Here is a 19322-nt window from a genome sequence, read left to right on the forward strand (position 1 = left end):
GTTATTTCTGTTATTCTCTGGCAAATAAATAATTCCATGAGATGTCTACAGAATGGCTTCACAAGCGGTTCCCACCAAGAACTAAAAGAAGAATGTCACAAAGTTTTTTATTTTTTTTTAAACTGGAATGAATTCATTATCTAATTTTCTATTCAAATCTACTGAAAAAGTTCCACTACATATATCAGAGCAGTAGAAGATTATAATATTCATGAGTACAGAAATTGCTATTTTTTTTTTTACTATGTACATACAGGAGACATAAACTGAATCACAGAATAAATCAATTTGTAGACTAGGAATTTACAGTGAAGTTTTACAATATTTCTGATCTGTTTTTTGATTATCAGTGGTTCCAAATAAAACTTAATATGCTCAGGTATTCTATAGAAATGATAATTTAAATAACCAAAACAATCCCATTAGATCAGCTTCTATTTCCTTAATTACCATGAATCTTTCTTTTAAATAAGTAAATATTTCTTTTAAATATCAAGCTTCGGGGCTGATAAGAAAGAATATAATTTAGAGACTGCCTTACCATAGTTTTAAAAGCGTATACTTTAACTACCTATTAAAATAGATCTGGGAAAGACATTTTCAACTATTTTCTTGCTCTCTATATTTTCTAAACCTGCAAGTTTGTCTTATCAGAAGGAAATGTAAGCTGTATTTGCCTACTCAAACAAAGACAGTCAGAATGGTAACTCAAATATTCAAATGCTTTCTTAAAAGAGATATAAAGAAAAAAGACCAATCCCTTCTGTCAAGGAGATTAGTTTGGTGAGGAGACAGTCAATGCAAGAAACAGTAAAATTTAATAAAAGACTTTCTTTAATCAGTGCACACTGGGAATATAAACAAATACCAAAGTTTGCCTGAGGGAATCAGGGAAGGCTTTATCTGAAACAGAAACTTAAAATAGTAGTCTGCGCAATAAAAACGAAAATTATGGGTTAAAAACTGTAACAACAGAATACAGCATGCATGGAGGTTGGAGGGGAATGGTATGATGTGTATGAATAGGCAGGCTGGAACCAGACTGTGGAAAACTTCAGATTACCATGAACTTTACCCTGTGGATTAGAAATCTCTCAGCCTTTTCTCTCCTCTACACACATGAAAGACGAGAAACACTCATAATGGGCATACTGTGAACTACTCCAGATATGAAATAATCTGGAGACCATATGAATCCCTGAGCCCCTCCCTCTATTCCTTCATCCCCCACCCTCCCAGGTAGCAGTAACTACATTCCTTTCTCTCCCACTAAGAAAGTTTATCTGAAAGGAAGTGAGATTGACTTTAGAAGGCTAAACTTAAATCTATTCTAAAGTTAAAAAGAAAAAAATATCAATTACAAAATGTGATTTGTCACCATCCCAGTGCCAGGCCCTCCTCTTTCTTTTCTTTTCCTCTCTCACTCATTCCCATTGCTTTAAAATCCCCTGTATGAAAAAAATTAAAAATAAAAATAAATAAATAAATATCCCATATGTGGAACAACTCCCAAATGTCTATCTCTAACCCAGGCCACTCTTCTGAACTCCAGATTCATTTATCCTCATAGGTATTTTCTCTCATGCTCTTTCTCTCTCTTACACACACACACACACACACTCAAGAGGCGGCATTATCAGTTTGTTCATACCAGAACTCTGGGAGTCATTCCTAACACCTCCCTCTCTGTTGTCTTCCACATCCAACCATCAAATCCTGGCACTCCTACCATGAACACATTTCTCAAACCTACTCCTTGCCCCACTGCCTTACTATCTTAACCCAAGCCAACACTGGCTCTAGACAATGAATAACTTCCCTCTTAAGTGTTGTCCTGCTTCTCTTCTAGCCTTTTCCCGTCTGTTCTGCATGAAGTCAGAATGATCTTTTTAAAACATAAAATGGACCATATATCATTTCCCATCTTAAAACCTTTCAACTATTTCCAAAAACACTTCAAATAAAATCAAACTCTTAGGGGCTTCCCTGGTGGCGCAGTGGTTGAGAGTCTGCCTGCCAATGCAGGGGACAAGGGTTCAAGCCCCGGTCTGGGAAGATCCCACATGCCGCGGAGCAACTAGGCCCGTGAGCCACAACTGCTGAGCCTGCGCGTCTGGAGCCTATGCTCCGCAACAGGAGAGGCCACGATAGTGAGAGGCCCGCGCACCGCGATGAAGAGTGAACCGCTTGCCGCAAGTAGGGAAAGCCCTCGCACAGAAACAAAGACCCAACACAGACAAAAATACAAAAATAAATAAATAACATTAAAAAAAACAAATCAAACTCTTAAACATGCCTTACAAGGCCCTAATTCAGCTGGTCTCTGTTTAACTTGCCAACCTCATTTCAGGCTACCCTCCCTCAGTGAATTCCAGCTACAAGGACCTTCTTTCAGTTCTTCTAACTCATCAAGCTCATTCCTACCTCAAGCTTTCATACATTCTGCTCCTACGACTGAAACACTCTTCCCCTAACTTTTTGCATGGCAAGGGACTTCTAGTCCTTTAGGTCTCCATTTTAAGGTCATGTCAGAAAGTCCCTCTTTCATCATCCAATCTAAAGTGGTTTCCTCTTATTATTTTCTCCTACAGCACCCTGTTCATTCCTTTATAGCACTTATCACAATTTGTAATTATATATTTGTTTAATGCTTTTTTAATGTCTGTCACCATTCAATAAGCTTTAAGTTTTGTAAAGGCAGGGTCCAGATCAGTTTTGTTTACCATTATATCCCTAGGACAGAAAGGTGTTCAATAAATATTTATTGAATAAACAAACATGAAATTACTTGCCACACACCTCACAACTAGGAGTCAAAGTACCAGAATCTAATACAATTAGAGAATGGTTAGAGTGGAAGTAAAGAAAAGAGCTGGAAGCTTAAGAAGTTGTGGCCTGCTCATGGGAGAATGAAGCCTAAGATTTCAGAAGTAGCAATGCTCTGGATGATCACAAAGTCTAAGATACAGCTATGGGAGTAGGTGGCTAAAGTGGAGTAGGTATGAAGGTCTTTAGACTTAAAGGGTGGTCTACATTGATTCTAAACTTCCAATAATGTTTAGAGCTGTGGTAGAGAGAAAATAATTTCAAAAGGCAGATATTACAATTGGGAAGACGAAAAAGACTTGAAGCAAGAATCACACTGATTTAGAGTAGAGAAATGTACAAGTCCTCTCTTCATGATCCCAGTCATGGTTCTAGGAACCAGGCTGTCAGCCATCATAGATAGCTCCTTCACAGAATAGGACACTTCAGAGGTATAAACCAAATTACAGAAGTACTATAATTACAGGAGTACCTAGTGGCTTCTTCCTGCCACTAGGTACTCCTTCCATTTACTAGCACAATCAAACCTTTCCAGGTAATTCTATTTTGATTACAGGGAAGAGAACCAAAATTCCTTCCAAATGCTCTGTGAATTATTCTTGATAAAAGTAGCTTATTATAGAACAAACCAACCTCTTAGCCATGAACTATTCCTCCTAAAATCAACATTACAGGAAATACGGAGAACTTTTCAGAATTCACAAGCCCGTCATTCTCTAATTATCAAAGTAAAAAATGCATACTTGGTCTCCTACATACTTCAGTAGTCTGATCTCAGAACAAAGGTCTGGTCTGAGAAAACCATTCTCTTGGAAGCCTAAAAACCCAAAAATAACATTCTGAAGATACTATAGCTCCAGTTTCTAGATTTTCTTTTTAAAGGCCTGATAGCACTCTATTTACTACCGCCATTTTCTTCTGAAATCACACTGATTTCCCCCTGATTTCCAGCAACTGCTTCAAACTAATCTGGAGACAGGATGTTGTGTAAGGGTGGAGGTGAATGAATATTGGCCATGAGTTGATAATTACTGAACCTGGGTACATGTGGGTTTCTTATACTATTCTACTTTTTTTTTAAATAAATTTATTTATTTATTTATTTATGGCTGCGTTGGGCCTTCATTGCTGCGCACGGGCTTTCTCTAGTTGCAGGGAGCAGGGGCTACTCTTCATTGTGATGCGCAGGCTTCTCATTGTGGTGGCTTCTCTTGTTGCGGAGCCTGGGCTCTAGGCGCGTGGGCTTCAGTAGTTGTGGCATGAGGGCTCAGTAGTTGTGGCTCGCGGGCTCTAGAGCACAGGCTCAGTAGTTGTGGCACATGGGCTTCGTTGCTCCGTGGCATGTGGGAACTTCCCGGACCAGGGCTTGAACCCGTGTCCCCTTCACTGGCAGGCGGATTCTTAACCACTGCCACCAGGGAAGTCCCTCTCTCTACTTTTAATATGTTAGAAATTTTCCATGAAAAAGTTTTTTTTGTTTTAAGTTACATCAGTCTGAGAAACATAGGTCAAGAAAGTGTTAACCAAACTATGTACTAAACTGTGTAAAGTAAAAGTAGATTAGAAATAATCTATTATGTTAGAGAATTAAGGGGAAAGGGTACTTAGATTTATGAAACACCCATGTGCTTTACATTGTGCTATTCCTGTTAACCACTCTGTGAGGAAAATACCGTTATTTCTACTTCACAAATAAGAACATGAAGTTGTAAGTAAGAAAGAAATAAGTTGTCTGTGGCAGATTTGATTTTCCAAAGATGGCCCCAACAAAATCTCCCAACCCACATGCTGTTCTGCAGTGTAACCCTCCACTCCACCCTCTCTGAATCTGGAGGGTCCTGTGACTTCTTTACCTGTAGAATACTGAGTCAATTCCAGACAATGCTCTTAACTGCCTAACAGTTTCTGCTTCCTGACTCTTAAAGCCCTGAGCAGCCACAAAAGTCTGGGCTACTCTATTGGACAGAGAGGCCACGTAGAGGAGCACTCAGACATCAGAGAAGGACTGGATTGTAAAAGGGAAAAACTATCTTGAAGGTCCATCCCGACAGAGCCTTCAGATGGCTCCGTCTCCAGGTTCTGTATGACTACAAATGCCTGAAAGACCTCAAGTGAGCGCTGACCAGCTGCATTCTGTAAATCCAGAGGAACATGAAAGATAATACTGTGTTAAGCCACTAAATTTTGGGGTGATTTTTTAGGCAGTAACAGAAAACCAAAAAATTGCCCAAAGGATGAAGAAGAGCTTTGAATCTTGGTCTTTCTTGAATTCAAAACTCCATATTCTTTTCATTACACTTCATTGATTGAAAATAACTACTCTTTTAGAGAAGGGAACAGGAACTATAATTTGCTGAGGATTGAATGGAAACGTTTATGTCAAGGCCAAATGAGGCCTTGGGAGGTTCAGCAGCCTTTCAGCCCCCTCCTTCCCTTACAGGGGAGCAGTACCTTGATGAACATACAATCCAGGGTCTGAAACCTTCAATCTTACAAGCTCAGAAATCTAATTTAGCACCTAGAGAAGATCTGTCTCTTAGAGGAAGATTCACATAAAACCAAATTCAGAGGCCATCTCAGAATGTCCATTTAATTTCAATGAAAAAGAGTTATCAAGTGGCCCATTTACTTTTACAATTCAGCACAGTCTTCCTCAATAAATAAATCCACCTAAATAGAGGAAAGAGGCATACGCATACAGGAAAGATTTTTGGAATCAGAGACCTGAATTCTAATCTCAGGTCTCTATTTATTAGATATGAAGTCTTGGGAGAGTCACATTACATTTCTGAGACTCAATTTCCTCATCTGTAAAATGGAGATGCTTGCTTCAATGCTGTATTACTGTAAAGTTTAAGATGTTTGCAAAATACTTAACTCAGTGACTGCCACATTAGATTGTAGACATTTAATAAATATAGCTATTATAGTTATTCCAGATTATAATCACCTGCTAAATAAGCAGAGAATCAGAGCAGTAGGCAACTGGATATATAGCTTGTGTCATCATGCTAGTATAGCCTAATATATCCATTCCTACTATGAACATAAACCACTTCTTCAAAAATCAATGATCTGGGTTTCCTCTCCCTCTGGGCAGGAAGAACACAGCATATGTTTGCCTCTGACTCCTCCTTTTCTATTCTTTCACTGCTGACCCACAATTCCCACACCCTCTTCTAATAGACAAATTCTTTCTCCTGTTAGAATATATAATACAATTACTTGGCTGTAATTTCTTACTTACAATCACAATTTAGTCCTGCCCTACACTGAGATTACAACCAGACTGGACTGGATTTTAAGATTGGATTTTAAGTATTTATCTCTTGGATCACTTCTAAAGATGGCTAACTTGGCATTTCAATTTTTCCTAGTTTTTCTTCAGAGGTACTATTAACTTCAATTTGGGTGAACATCCATGAATTAAGGAGAATTTGTAAGAAGATCAAACAAGAACCAAACACAGTCTCTCTCTGACTCTACACTCCTCCCACACCCAGGCCTTGGCCTTAGTATCATCCTCATACATTCATATAACAGAGTTATGTTTGTTTGTTTTTTTAACATCTTTATTGGAGTATAATTGCTTTACAATGGTGTGTTAGTTTCTGCTGTATAACAAAGTGAATCAGCTATACATATACATATATCCCCATATCTCCTCCCTCTTGGGTCTCCCTCCCAACCTCCCTATTCCACCCCTCTAGGTGGACACAAAGCACCCAGCTGATCTCCCTGTGCTATGCGGCTGCTTTCCACTAGCTATCTATTTTACATTTGGTAGTGTATATATGTCCATGACACTCTTTCACTTCATCCCAGCTTACCCTTCCCACTCCCCGTGTCCTCAAGTCCATTCTCTACGTCTGCATCTTTATTCCTGTCCTGCCCCTAGGTTCTTCAGAACCTTTTTTTTTTTTTTAGATTCCATACATATGCGTTAGCACATGGTATTTGTTTTTCTCTTTCTGACTTACTTCACTCTGTATGACAGTCTCTAGGTCCATCCACCTCACTACAAATAACTCAATTTCATTTCTTTTTATGGCTGAGTGATATTCCATTGTATATATGTGCCACATCTTCTTTACCCATTCATCTGTTGAGGTAACAGAGTTTTAAATTTTAAGCATAATATAGGTTTGGGGGGAGGGAAAAACCAAGGATAAGAGTGAATTAAGGGCCCCTTATATGTCTGGCACTATGGATCTCTCTCCTCTGCTTAAATATGAATATATCAAATCTTCACACCAACCCCTCCCCCCAAATATTGCCAATGTATGTAGTCCCCACAGTCACTAAGTCTTATCAAAAAATTTCATTAGGTCATTTCTATCATCCTATCTGTAAAAGAGAAGTATAACAACCCTAAGTTACTTACCCAGAATCTCTGGAAACAGGAACCTAGTTGTTTCCACTAAACTAAGCTGCTTTCCTCTAGGGTCAGAATGTTTACTATATACAACTTAAGTGAGGACACTCGGTAGCAGGTACACCTGAATGAACTACTTCAGATGTTCCACTGTCTATTTCACCTAAAAATATCCACAAGCAGAAATATCTTTCACCATTAATAGTCTGAATCAGGGACAACTCCCTAAGTACAGCTTAGCCCTGATGCTTACCCACTTAGAAGAACACTACTGGAGGACACAAAGCACTTGGAATACAAGAGAGAAAGGGAAAGGGTGGTTTTAATGCATTATTTTCTTTCCCTTCTTATATTTCAAGGGATCAACTATCAAAAAATGTGAGGTCTTAAAAAAAAAAAAAAAAAAATGTGAGGTCTTGGTAGAACAATGACCTATAAGCCAGGACTTATTTATATGAAGTCCAATCCTGTGAAATTTACATACCCTTGAACTTTATGCAAATTTATATCCAGTGTTTATTCAGAATATGAAATATAAAGGCTTACTATTTACTTCTTAATTCCACAGCTTTGCTTTTCTATACAGTCACAATCAAAGTCTATTTTTTTTATTTTATCTAAAAGAGAAGCTTATTTTCTGTGTCATTTGATAGAGTCAAAATCTAAGATCACAATATTAAGTCAGTCATGTTCTATTGTTCATATTCTCTTTGAGTATCACAAGGCAAAACTGTTCAGAAACTCCTAACTAGAAGGATTAAGAACACACACTGTTTGAAACAGATCACAGTTCCTACCTAGGCTAGAACCCACCACACCATGAATTTCATGCCAACTCACATCTCTAACATCAAAGACACTACTTTTTTCTAGAGACTTTTTCCATAATCCCCTATGATTATCCCTTTACAAGCCAGGTTATACTTCCTCCCTTTTCAAAAGCATCAAGTGAGCCCCAAAACAAAGATAACAGAACTGAGATAGACTGGGACCTGGGACCTGGAACCCCTTACTGGAGTGCTTGCACCTGGACAAACTAAGGAACTAAAAATAACTGCACAGAGGCACAGTTGGGGCAATTATGAACAGTAAGATACAAAAAGGCCACAAACCAACTGACTTTTTGGAGGTGCTGGGAACAAAAAGCACATGATCCCTACACTCGGCACCACCCGCGGGCAGACCAACCCACCCCTACCCTCACCTCATTTAAGGAATCAGCTCGGCCCCGCCTCAGAACGCGAGCAAGGGCACCTGTTTTCTTATTTTCACTCCCTCATGCTGGAGTCCCAATAAAGCCTTGCCTGAGTTTCTCATCTGGCCTCTTATCAATTTCTATTGATTAAAGAGTCCAAGGACCCAGGTCAGTAACAGAATTTCTGAGTTCTATTCCCAGTTCCACCAGTTCATGGTCTTTGGGAAGACCTGTTTCTCTATCTGTAAAACTAGAACACAAATGCTGTCCTCATTTACTTGTCTCCCCTAACCCTCCTTCAGGAAAATAAGAAGTCTCACTCATTCAATTCTTCTTTTGAGGATAAGTACTTAAGATTAGGATATTCACACAAGTTTGTTTTATGTGCCTTTACTTCCCTAAGTGTGATTTTATTATTACAGCATAGACTTTGTACATGATTTCAGTGACTTTTAATCCCAGGTTATTTTTCTTTCCCCACCAAGCATGCTTTTCTTTCTGCACAATGCTTGGAATTTGAGCTTAGAATATATTTGCTGAATGAATGTTGTCAGCTTATGTAAGAAGATTCTATCAACCTAAACTGAACGTAAGACAAAATTTTCCTCCAAACTATGATGGTACACAACAGAACTAAGAGCAAACTTTTAGTATCATTTACCATTTTATATCTATGCCCCTGAGTTGTTCTCTGTTTTGCTGCCTTTAGTGTAAGCAATCAAAGAACACTGTAACTAAATCTTTTCTGGCTATATTGTGTTAACTTTTTCTCTGATAATTCTTATAGTTTAGTCTTTTTTTTTTTCTTAGAAAATTTGGCTTCTTGTCCATCTGATCAAGCTTATATCAAGTAACGCTTTGTCTCGTGACCTGATTTTCTGCCTTGTTACACAATGAACTAAAGAAGGTTGGTTGATTATACATTCCTATTTGGAGTCCCTGATAATGTCAATGTTCAGTCACGGCCCGGAATGAAGGAACAAAATGATGATGGTTGTGAATGTTACTATTCTTAGGGAGTGAGACCATAAATAAAGGCAGTTCTATTGGCCTGGAACTGAATCACAGCTCTCCAAACAATATTTAAACTGTATAGGTATCTTTGTATAACACTAAGAAACTGTGGCCTAATGGTGGGTTTTTTTGTTTGTTTTTGTAAACTGGTTTTCTTCCTGATTAACAGCCAGGGAAACAATCACTAAAGATTTGAGTTCAGAGAAATAATTCACACTCAGGAATAGAAATAGACATACTTCTGGAACCCTTTTACAACACGTGTGTTGCACGATGAGAAAGACGTATGTTACACTGCTGACCTTATTAAAAACCTTGGGAACTCTGAATCTGCTCATCTAATACTGATTGTATGTTAAAACAGAATGCTAGTAGGGAACAGTTCTCAGAGCTTTCTGAGAGTCTGTTCCAGGGTTATAATCCTCAATTTGGCTCAAATAAAATTTTGCATTTCAAAAACAAAGAACCAGAATGCTAGTATATTATTAAAACAGGACTCCCTAACTGAATCAGCACCTACACTTGGCACAGAATAATAAACCAATAATTTTAGTGATTAGGAAAACAAAGTTGAAAATTTTTGGGAATTAAATATTTTCCTTATTCTCACTTGTTCATGTTACTTCCAAACACTTTTTAATCTAAAACATGCAAATTAAGAAGAGCAGTGAAAGCTAATATGCTGAATTTGCCTTTTACATGTTATTAAACAAGAAGTAAACGTACCATTATAGTTTTCACACTACGTCAACAATCAAAATAACAGTAATTTTTTTTCAAACCAACAGGCTTAAGGTACAAAATTTCCATTCCTCAACCTAACTTGTCTTAACTAGGAACACTAATGCCTCTAACCATTCAGCAGTGACTGTATTACAAGATCAGCACCTAATAACTGGCACTATAAAATAAAATCAGGGAATCAACAGCTTCATAAGTTCATTTGAGAATAAAGTACCTCTCACTACCACTTAAATTACAGAAGATTCACTAGAAGCAGCTAAGTTCCATTCAACAAGTTAGTCAAAAATGATGACAAGAGTGGTGAGGAAATGAGAAATTTAAAGGCATATAGGAGAAATTGTCTAAAGGAAAAGTAAATCAAGTCTAAATGACAAAGACTGAATCTTGTAATATGTTTAAAGTACTACACTAAAGTAGTGAATAATAAGCAAGAGAAAAGAAGAGTGGTAAAATGGGAAAATGTTTTCCTGTGACTAGCAGTCATTCTCAACAAGGGTAATACAATCATCTGTGGGATATTTTGGACATCTATTGAAGTGTTTTTGTTGTCAAAGCAATTAAGAAATGCTACTTAATTTAATGGGCAGAGTCCATAAGCGTAAGAAACTCCAGGACAAAGACATGTCTCTATTCTTAAACTTCTTATGGATAGTTAAGTAGATAAAAAATATCTTTGTAATTACCAAAGCCTAGACCCTAACTCCATTCTATATATAAACACCAAGTCTTTCTATATATAAACACCAAGTCTTTCTATATATAAACACCATGCATTGTATGTCCAGAAAAACAACTATTGAATAAAACAAGAGAAAATTATACTTTATTTGTACCTTTACCAAGAATTGTTCACCATTCTGGTGGCTTACCACTCATGCTATTTAAGGTATAAATACCCTTATAGCTAATCTCCTTGGGTAGCTGTTATGTCTGTGTTTGGTGCCAATATCTACTACATTATATATATCTTCCTATTATGGACTTCTGAGTATTTACACATTGAAATGCATATTATTTTGTCATGAGTTACTTTCTTTTTATTTATCCTTTATCTTACATCTAGAGAATTTTTTAAATGTATGTGTAAGGAAGTTGTATTACCTAAGAATTTCATTTCATTAAAGGCAGTATTTCAAAATGTTTATTATAAAAAGAGGGCACTGGGTCTGACAGGTATGCGAACTACCGGGCTAGAAGATCAGCATCACTGTAGGATACCTATAGGTTTTAGTCAATCCAGAAAAAGACAGGAAAGGACACATAACTACGGGATTTTTTCTTTCTTCTGAGAATGTAAATTCTAAGCATGCTGAAAAGTAAACACAATCAAACCTTTATTAGAAGATGGTCCTCTAGGTTTAAGTCTATTTAAATCTGCACAACATGAAAGTGAGTGGCAAGGAGGTGAATATAGGATACCTTGCCTACTAAGAACTTCCTTGTGACACTGTTGAAATCATCAAGGAGAGAGATTATCTACTTTAACAGCTCTTCAAGGAAAACAAAACTAACTGGCCTATTTTGGGAAAAGAAGCTGGGCAATCTATTTAACATACAAGAAAAGTGTGCCCAGTTTAAAATCACCACTTCTATTTGTTATATATGCATCTGGAGACTTCTAAGGAACTTTGAACTGCTAACAATTGAACTTAAAAGATTAAAAAAAAAAATCTTTCAGAACCTAACCTAAACTTCTTTATGTGAAACTATAAGAACTACCTAAAATGTTTCTCCTATGGTAAAGGCCTTATTTCTCTACAAATAAGGACTGCTCATTCCTACACAACCTTTCAATCAAAAATTACATAGCTCCATTTCTCTGAATACCCACTCAAGCTTTCAATAGGCACACCTCAGTAGTATTTTATGGTGGGATATACTAAGGTAAACTGAGAGGGTCAGATGACTCAACTCCAGCCCTTTGAAGAATTAGTATTAGAACAAGAATTGATAACTTTAATTCACCCACTCGACCAAGAGTTTGAAGAAACAACGTTTAAGCACAAAATCTCCTAAGCTCAGGAAAACTTTCAAGAACTGTAAGAGAAACACAGAAAGTAAAACTTGATTAATGCTAAGATGAGCTATAGAAAAACTAAGTTAGACTTGTCTGCTTTTTGCTTTATTTTCAAACTGGAATTTCCAGATGTCTTACTAAGTTACATGCGGTGTTACCACCTCAATTAATTCCCAACTGACAAAAAATTTGGATACTTTTCTTTTAAAAGTTGCCCTACAGTGTGTAACTTGAGAGGAGTGATCCAATTCCTCTGGTCTCAGTAACCACAAGGAAAGAAAGCGACCCCAAGAGATACTGCTATAATGGAATAGCAGCCACTTAACTACTGTTCTAAACAATCCCAACCATCAGGGCTTTGGCTAAAATTATATGGTCTCAATTATCTTCCTGAAAATTCTCAACAGGATCCCAAAATTAGAAATCAAAACTAACCCAGGACAAAACCTTAAGCACGACTGACACAAGAAGCCAATGACTATCCCTTTATCCTTCTACACCCAGGGCTCCTGAACCTCAGCGCTCTTGACATTTTGGGCCCGATAATTCTGCGTTATGGGGGGCTGTCCTGTCCATTGAAGCATGTTTAGCAGCATCCTTGGCCTCTATCCACTAGATGGCAGAAACAACCCTCCTCTTCCCCCATTAGTGACAACAACCCAGTTGTAGAAAATGTCTACAGATGTTGCCAAATTTCCTCCTAAAACGCAAAACTGCCCCCAGTTGAGAGCCACTACTCTACATTATCTCCTTTATTGATCAACATTAAGCTGTGGAGACATAAAAATAAGTCAGCATCCACAGGCTTCTTATTCTCAGACCCCTTCTAATTTGACTACAGAGAATAAGAAACAATCCAATGAAGTAGAAACTAACACACCATTGTAAAGCAATTATACTCCAATAAAGATGTTAAAAAAAAAAATCCACTTTTTTTTTCCTTCTTCTAATAAGATGGCCGTCTGAGAGACCTTAGCATCCTCTCCCTGGACGTAAGCAAAGGTCATAAAAAGCCAAGTAAACATAAAGAAACACAAAGTGTTAGCAATCAGCTGGTACTTCCCCAAAAAATATAAGGAATTTCATCTGCAGTGAGTTTAAAGATTCTTGTTCTTCCTCATACTGAAAAAAATCCCACAGATTTACCCAAGATATACATGTCTATGTATCAGTAGAATTTCAAGACCAGAACTAGCATTCTACCCATAAGAATACCTATTTCTTATTTCTAGATCTTGGCAGGGAATATACTTACTGACACTGTATGTTCAAACTTCACATGGTAGCACCTGCATTTTCTTCCACTGAAGCTTTTTAGATAAAGATCTCATACCACTAACACCACTACTTTTTTTTTTTTTTTTAATTATTTATTTATTTATTTATTTTTGGCTGTGTTGGGTCTTCGTTTCTGTGCGAGGGCTTTCTCTAGTTGCGGCAAGTGGGGGTCACTCTTCATCGCGGTGCGCGGGCCTTTCACTGTCGCGGCCTCTCTTGTTGCGGGGCACAGGCTCCAGACGCGCAGGCTCAGTAATTGTGGCTCACGGGCGTAGTTGCTCCGCGGCATGTGGAATCTTCCCAGACCAGGGCTCGAACCCGTGTCCCCTGCATTGGCAGGCGGATTCTCAACCACTGCGCCACCAGGGAAGCCCACCACTACTTTTTAAATATAACTACGGGGTCATCATATCATTCAAGAGACTTTTAATAAGCAATTGCTATATAGCACCAGAAAGATGCTAGATAATCAAGCAGACTTTTTTTTTTTTTTTTTAATAAATTTATTTATTTTTTTGGCTGTGTTGGGTCCTCGTTACTGTGCGAGGGCTTTCTCCAGTTGCGGCGAGCGGGGGCCACTCTTCATAGCAGTGTGCGGGCCTCTCACTATCGCGGGCTCTGGTTGCGGAGCACAAGCTCCAGACGCGCAGGCTCAGCAGTTGTGGCTCACGGGCCCAGTCGCTCCGCGGCATGTGGGATCCTCCCAGACCAGGGCCCGAACCCGTGTCTCCTGCATTGGCAGGCAGATTCCCAACCACTGCGCCACCAGGGAAGCCCCAAGCAGACTTTTTAACTTAAGTCACCAATAGCAGAATTTAAGAAATCTAATTATTGGGACTTCCCTGGTGGCGCAGTGGTTAAGAAACCCCCTGCCAATGCAGGGGACATGAGTTCAAGCCCTGGCCCAGGAAGATCCCACATGCCATGAAGAAACTAAGCCCATGCGCCACAACTACTGAGCCTGCGCTCTAGAGCCTGTGAGCCACAACTACTGAGCCTGCGTACCACAACTACTGAAGCCCGTGCGCCCTAGAGCCTGTGCTCTGCAACAAGAGAAGCCACTGCAATGAGAAGCCCACGCACCGCAATGAAGAGTAGCCCTCGCTCACCACAACTAGAGAAAGCCTGCGCGCAGCAATGAAGACCCAACGCAGCCAAAAATAAATAAATAAATAAATTTATTTTTAAAAAAGAAATCTAATTATTAAAACCTCTAAAACCCAGCTCAAATCACTAATTCCTTCCCGCAGCTCAAAAAAACTACTAACATTACTTAGACACCGTTCTAGGATCTTTCTAAGAATCACGCAACCTTAAAAAGCAAGGTCAGTGAGCTTAGAGTTTTAAGAATCACAAAGTCTTTAGGGAGTCTAGTTTTTACCTACTCTTATGGGGTGATTAGAAAGTTTTCCTGTATTAGAGTCATTACAAGTACAGCACAATGACAATGACTTGTATAGCACTTGGTAAAGAACCAAACCAATATTACTTATTGATAAGGATGACATTTTATTAGATCAAAGGCGATATAATAAGGAGATGTGAGAGGGAGAGAAGCCAGCTACTTCCTTCAGACAAAGCCTCAGAGGTGAGCAATACGCTTGCAGTCCTTAATCACACTGGTCTCTTCTCTGGCTTTGGATACTCTGATCTCCATAAAACACTTAAGAATCACCCTAGTTTCATCAATACCAAAAGTAGTTTACTCTGCATATGATTTATCTCACCTGTTTAATGATGCTACAGGATTTAATCTCATAAAGTAATATTCCCTGACCTTGATTTTAAGGTAGTATGGAGATGGAATGACACCTTTACATTCCATGACACAGCCCTCTGTGGCACTACCCAGTCATCCCTCCGTGTCGCATAGTTAACTCCCTCAGTCTTGGCCTCACAGTGTCTCTCAATGGGATAGTCAGGTGAGGTAGAAGCTTCTACTGTATTTTGAAAATAACTTTAAGTTACTTAAGTATTTCTTCTATCATCTGATGACCAAAAAATATACAATGCCATTTTACCCAGTTATATATATAAACTCGAAACACTAGGGCTTCAGACCATATAATCAAAATCTCTTATTTTAAAGTTTAATATTCACTAAATTTTACTAAAACCATTTCCACTGTAAATAGGAAAACACTGTTAATAAAAAAATAAATTCCTAAATTATTCACTTCTAGAATAAAGACTTTTTAGAAACCTAATGATAACAATACCACTGAATATATTTTCATTCTAAAATTCCCTTCATGATTTCCCCCTCATTTCTTAATATCTTCTTTCTAAAAGAAACTTTTGTCTTCTTATCTGGGAGGATCCAAATCAAAAACACACAAAGCTGAGATGGATAGATCAGGATTAGGAGTAAGGAGGTTATTTCATCAAATTAAATTAATTCAACCAAATGTGGCTTAACCTACATAGCATTAGACACACTCCAATCTCTCTCTCAGAAGTTATAACCAAAGGGAAAAAAAAAAAACTTTTAATACAGCCATTAAAGTTAGCTGGGCCTGTGAATCTTTCAGAGTAGCAGGACTGACAAGAAAAACAACAAAAACCTAAGGGTAGTTTCAGGGATGAACATTGAGCAAGCTATTGCTATTGCCTGTACACTTCCAAATGTATCATGAAGTGCTATAACCTAAAGATCGGATACGGGAGAAGAAATAAAGAGTTGTAAAACCTTGCAACCTAGTCCCACTGAACAAAATTATGACTTTATGTGGTGAATAAATTGGCAAGAGATGAGATGGCTCTGAAGCAGTTCCTCCCACTGACTGGGTGAAGGAACCTCCCTAGCAATAGCTCACTAAAGGCTGATGTAAAACTCAATACCAGCCTCTGGTGTCCAGAGACAGCAACACTCCTGGGTAATGGATCTTGTGATCCAACTACCACCAAAGTACCCTCTTGAGATGTAAATTAACCCCAGACAAAGAAAAACTTTATTCTGGCTATCTGCAGAAAGACATTCAGGTTTCCCACAACATTGATCCAGTTCAACAAACAATGCATGCCTAATGAATGCTGAGTACTTACAGTGAGGGAATCTCAAGTTTATATAAAGAAATATTTTTGAAAAACTTCAATGTTGTCCAATATATATGATAATCATATTACTGATTAACCAGTGCTGAATTGGTTTTTCAGTAGCAGAGATGGATTTGTACTGAATCAGCCACTTACTAACCTGGTCATTCTTACAATCAACATTTTCAAGATGACAGTCTAGGGTTAAGGATACAGAAATGGCCATGAAACATGAAACTCACTGGCTCACCCACAAATCAAAACTATATTCTTGACCTCACTGCACCTTTCCTAAAAATGCATAGCAACAATGATTTACTAAATGTTTCTCCCTTCTTCCTCAACTCACTCTTCCTTTTCTACCTCAGTCTATGCTGTCCCCTCAGTCTGAACTCTACCTATCCTTCAAAACTCAATTTAAATCCCACCTCATCTGTCACTTCTTCCCCAACCTCACATCACCAATGCTACCATGTCTCCCCCTCTCTGAATTCTAAAGCACATTATTATCCATCCTCATTCACCTTAGTTGTTACTTTTTCCAACAAAACTGTGAGGTGCTTAAGGGCAGGAACCACATACTCCTCAGTATCACCTCCAGGACATTCAGCTGAGAGAACCTTGATGTCTGCAGGAAGTATTCAGTTACACTTAATTGTGTTAGGCCTCAATTTACAAATCAGGCATGACAGATAACAAATCAGTCTAAAAAGATCAACAACTGCCCCTCCATGTATCAAACTAAGGCTTAGAAAAACACCTAAAAAAAGTCTGTCAATGATCCCTTTCCAAGAGCACTTTGAAGTGAGGACTTGAGATGGTAAGAAGAAAAGACATAAGAAGTTGCGGAAAAGTTAGACTGTTTTCTGACTACTAAAGGCAAACAGTGAACAGCAACTTAAAGATCAGAAGAGCTGAGGCCACATTGTTCAATAGGACATCACATTCAACATGTCACTGGTCACACACATACTGGCTGAATTCCAGACTCCTTCTCTGTGGTAAGGGAGCATTCTGGAGGCTCTGATGTCCGCTGACAAAAAAACAAGGCACCTGCTCTTCTCAGCACTGAAGTATGGCAAAAAGCACACAGACACAAACACACCAAATCAGCAAGCAAAACTAAAACAGCATGTAGATGACACTGCAACTCTGAAGTTGGGGGTCGGGCAAAGAGAGAAGAAAAGAAAATGCTGTAAAAGCCTGAAAAGGCACAACCTCTGGGTGGAAAAGGTTAAAATAACTTGTAGGCACTTTTCACTGGATTCCGTTTGTGTTTCCAAGAAATAAGACATACAGACACACTTTAGTAGGCTTTCTTACAGATTGTATGAGCCACTATAAACACTGAGGGAAGTTGTTAGACAGGCACCCTGTCTTAAGGCTGAACATAGATACTTCTAAGGAAAAGAACAACCATAACTAGTTCTAAAAATGGTTGGCCAAAGGTAGGATTAACGTTCACCCTGGTGGGTCTCCCTGTGGTAGCTATAACCCAACCCCAAGCAGCCTGTGCGATCGGGGTGCTGTAGCTGGCTAGCATGCTGCAGAAGCACTTTTTGTCACAGCCATAGCACTACCTCTCTAGGGGCTAACACAGTCTGGCAGATAGTGGTGAAAACCAATTTTACATCAGATGGTGCGGTCCCCAGCATTCTGTCCTAGATCTTTTCTATTAAGTGAAGAGCTAGAACGGGGGAGGAGGGGTGGGTAAGGCAGGTGGTGCTAAAGACACTGGCAGCATGACAACCAAAATAAGCAAGTTGAAACAGTATGTTCTGCCTTCTTCCTAAAGCCATTTCCTTCAACAGTGATAGGGAGCGCAGGCAGTCTGCAAGTCATTAGTACACGGCTGTTTTCACTTTCACAAGAACGCTGGAAACCCCTGAATAGCAAAATCCCCCTCTCCATCCCAGTTACCTTCCAACCCTCTCTTTCTTTCCGTGCTTTCTTTCTCCTTTCTTCCCTAGAGACACCGAATAAGGACAATCCTCAGCAATCCGCTATTTTGCTTCAGTGAGGATGGGGGAGGGGAGGATCTGGTGAAAAGTGGAAAAGGAAATAGAGAAAGGTGAGAAGCAACAGCGGAAAGAGTATCGAGTGGGGGAAAAAGAGAGGTCATCATGGGAAGGACACAAGGTGAAGAAGAGTGCAAGAAAATTGAGGGAATGTCAGAAGAGAACTTGCTAAAGAAGACCAAAAAAAAAAAAAAAAAAATGGAGGGGGGGGGCCGGTCAAGAGGGGAGAGAGAGTGAGGGGCAGGTGGAGCATGCGAGAGGGAGTTACGGAGCCAGGACCGGGACGCCCGGGGTTTGGGGCCAGCGACCGGGAGGCAGCAAGTACTTGGGAGACCGATGTCAGGGGAGTCGGGGATGGGCGGGAAGCTTAAGACCCGTTCCGGGATATCGGGACGAGGAATCCAGGCCGATGCCCGAGCGCAGAGGACACAGGGCTCTTACCGGTAGTTTGGGGCTGACCTCGCCCTTGCAAAAGTGGCAGAAAAACCGGTGCGCGGCAACCGCGGCACCCGCGCCGGCCCCGGCCGCCGAGGCCTCCGCCATTTTTCTCTTTCGCCGCGGCCGTCCGAGAGGGCAGCCGGCCGGTCGCTCTCCAGGTCGCTACCTCCCAGCTGCTGTCGCCGCCTCTGCCGTCGCCGCCGCTGCTTCCTCAGTGCTGCCAGCCGCTCCAGAGCCCGCGCGGGTCACGTGAGCTCGCCCGGCCCACAGAGGCGGCGGCGCAGACAGCGACCCCGAAGCCCGCCTCCTAGCACCAAGGAGGTGCAGGCAGGAGAGTCCGCTCGCCGCGGCCCGCCCGCCGGCTCCTCAAACACCCCCTCG

General features: G+C 39.8%; 1 protein-coding gene across 3 annotated transcripts in view; it reads right to left on the reverse strand.

Annotated features, from left to right (window-relative positions):
* RNF115 (ring finger protein 115) overlaps nucleotides 1–19216 on the reverse strand; it is a 62331-nt gene extending 43115 nt beyond the window's left edge. The window contains exons 1-2 of one of the 3 annotated variants that reach the window (XM_007182148.2): nucleotides 18945–19064; nucleotides 18406–18524 (exon numbers count right to left, since the gene is read on the reverse strand). Coding sequence is in view for 1 of the 3 variants with exons in the window: in XM_007182142.3 (XP_007182204.1) it covers nucleotides 18945–19046 (102 nt within the window). In the remaining 2 variants the exon portion in view is untranslated. Of the gene's footprint in view, nucleotides 1–18405; nucleotides 18525–18944 lie in introns of all 3 variants that reach the window. The other 2 variants (XM_007182142.3, XM_007182144.2) reach the window with 2 other exon arrangements.
* Between the last annotated feature and the right edge of the window lie 106 nt (nucleotides 19217–19322).

The sequence above is a fragment of the Balaenoptera acutorostrata genome, chromosome 1 (genome assembly GCF_949987535.1).
Source record: "Balaenoptera acutorostrata chromosome 1, mBalAcu1.1, whole genome shotgun sequence".
NCBI lineage: Eukaryota > Metazoa > Chordata > Mammalia > Artiodactyla > Balaenopteridae > Balaenoptera > Balaenoptera acutorostrata.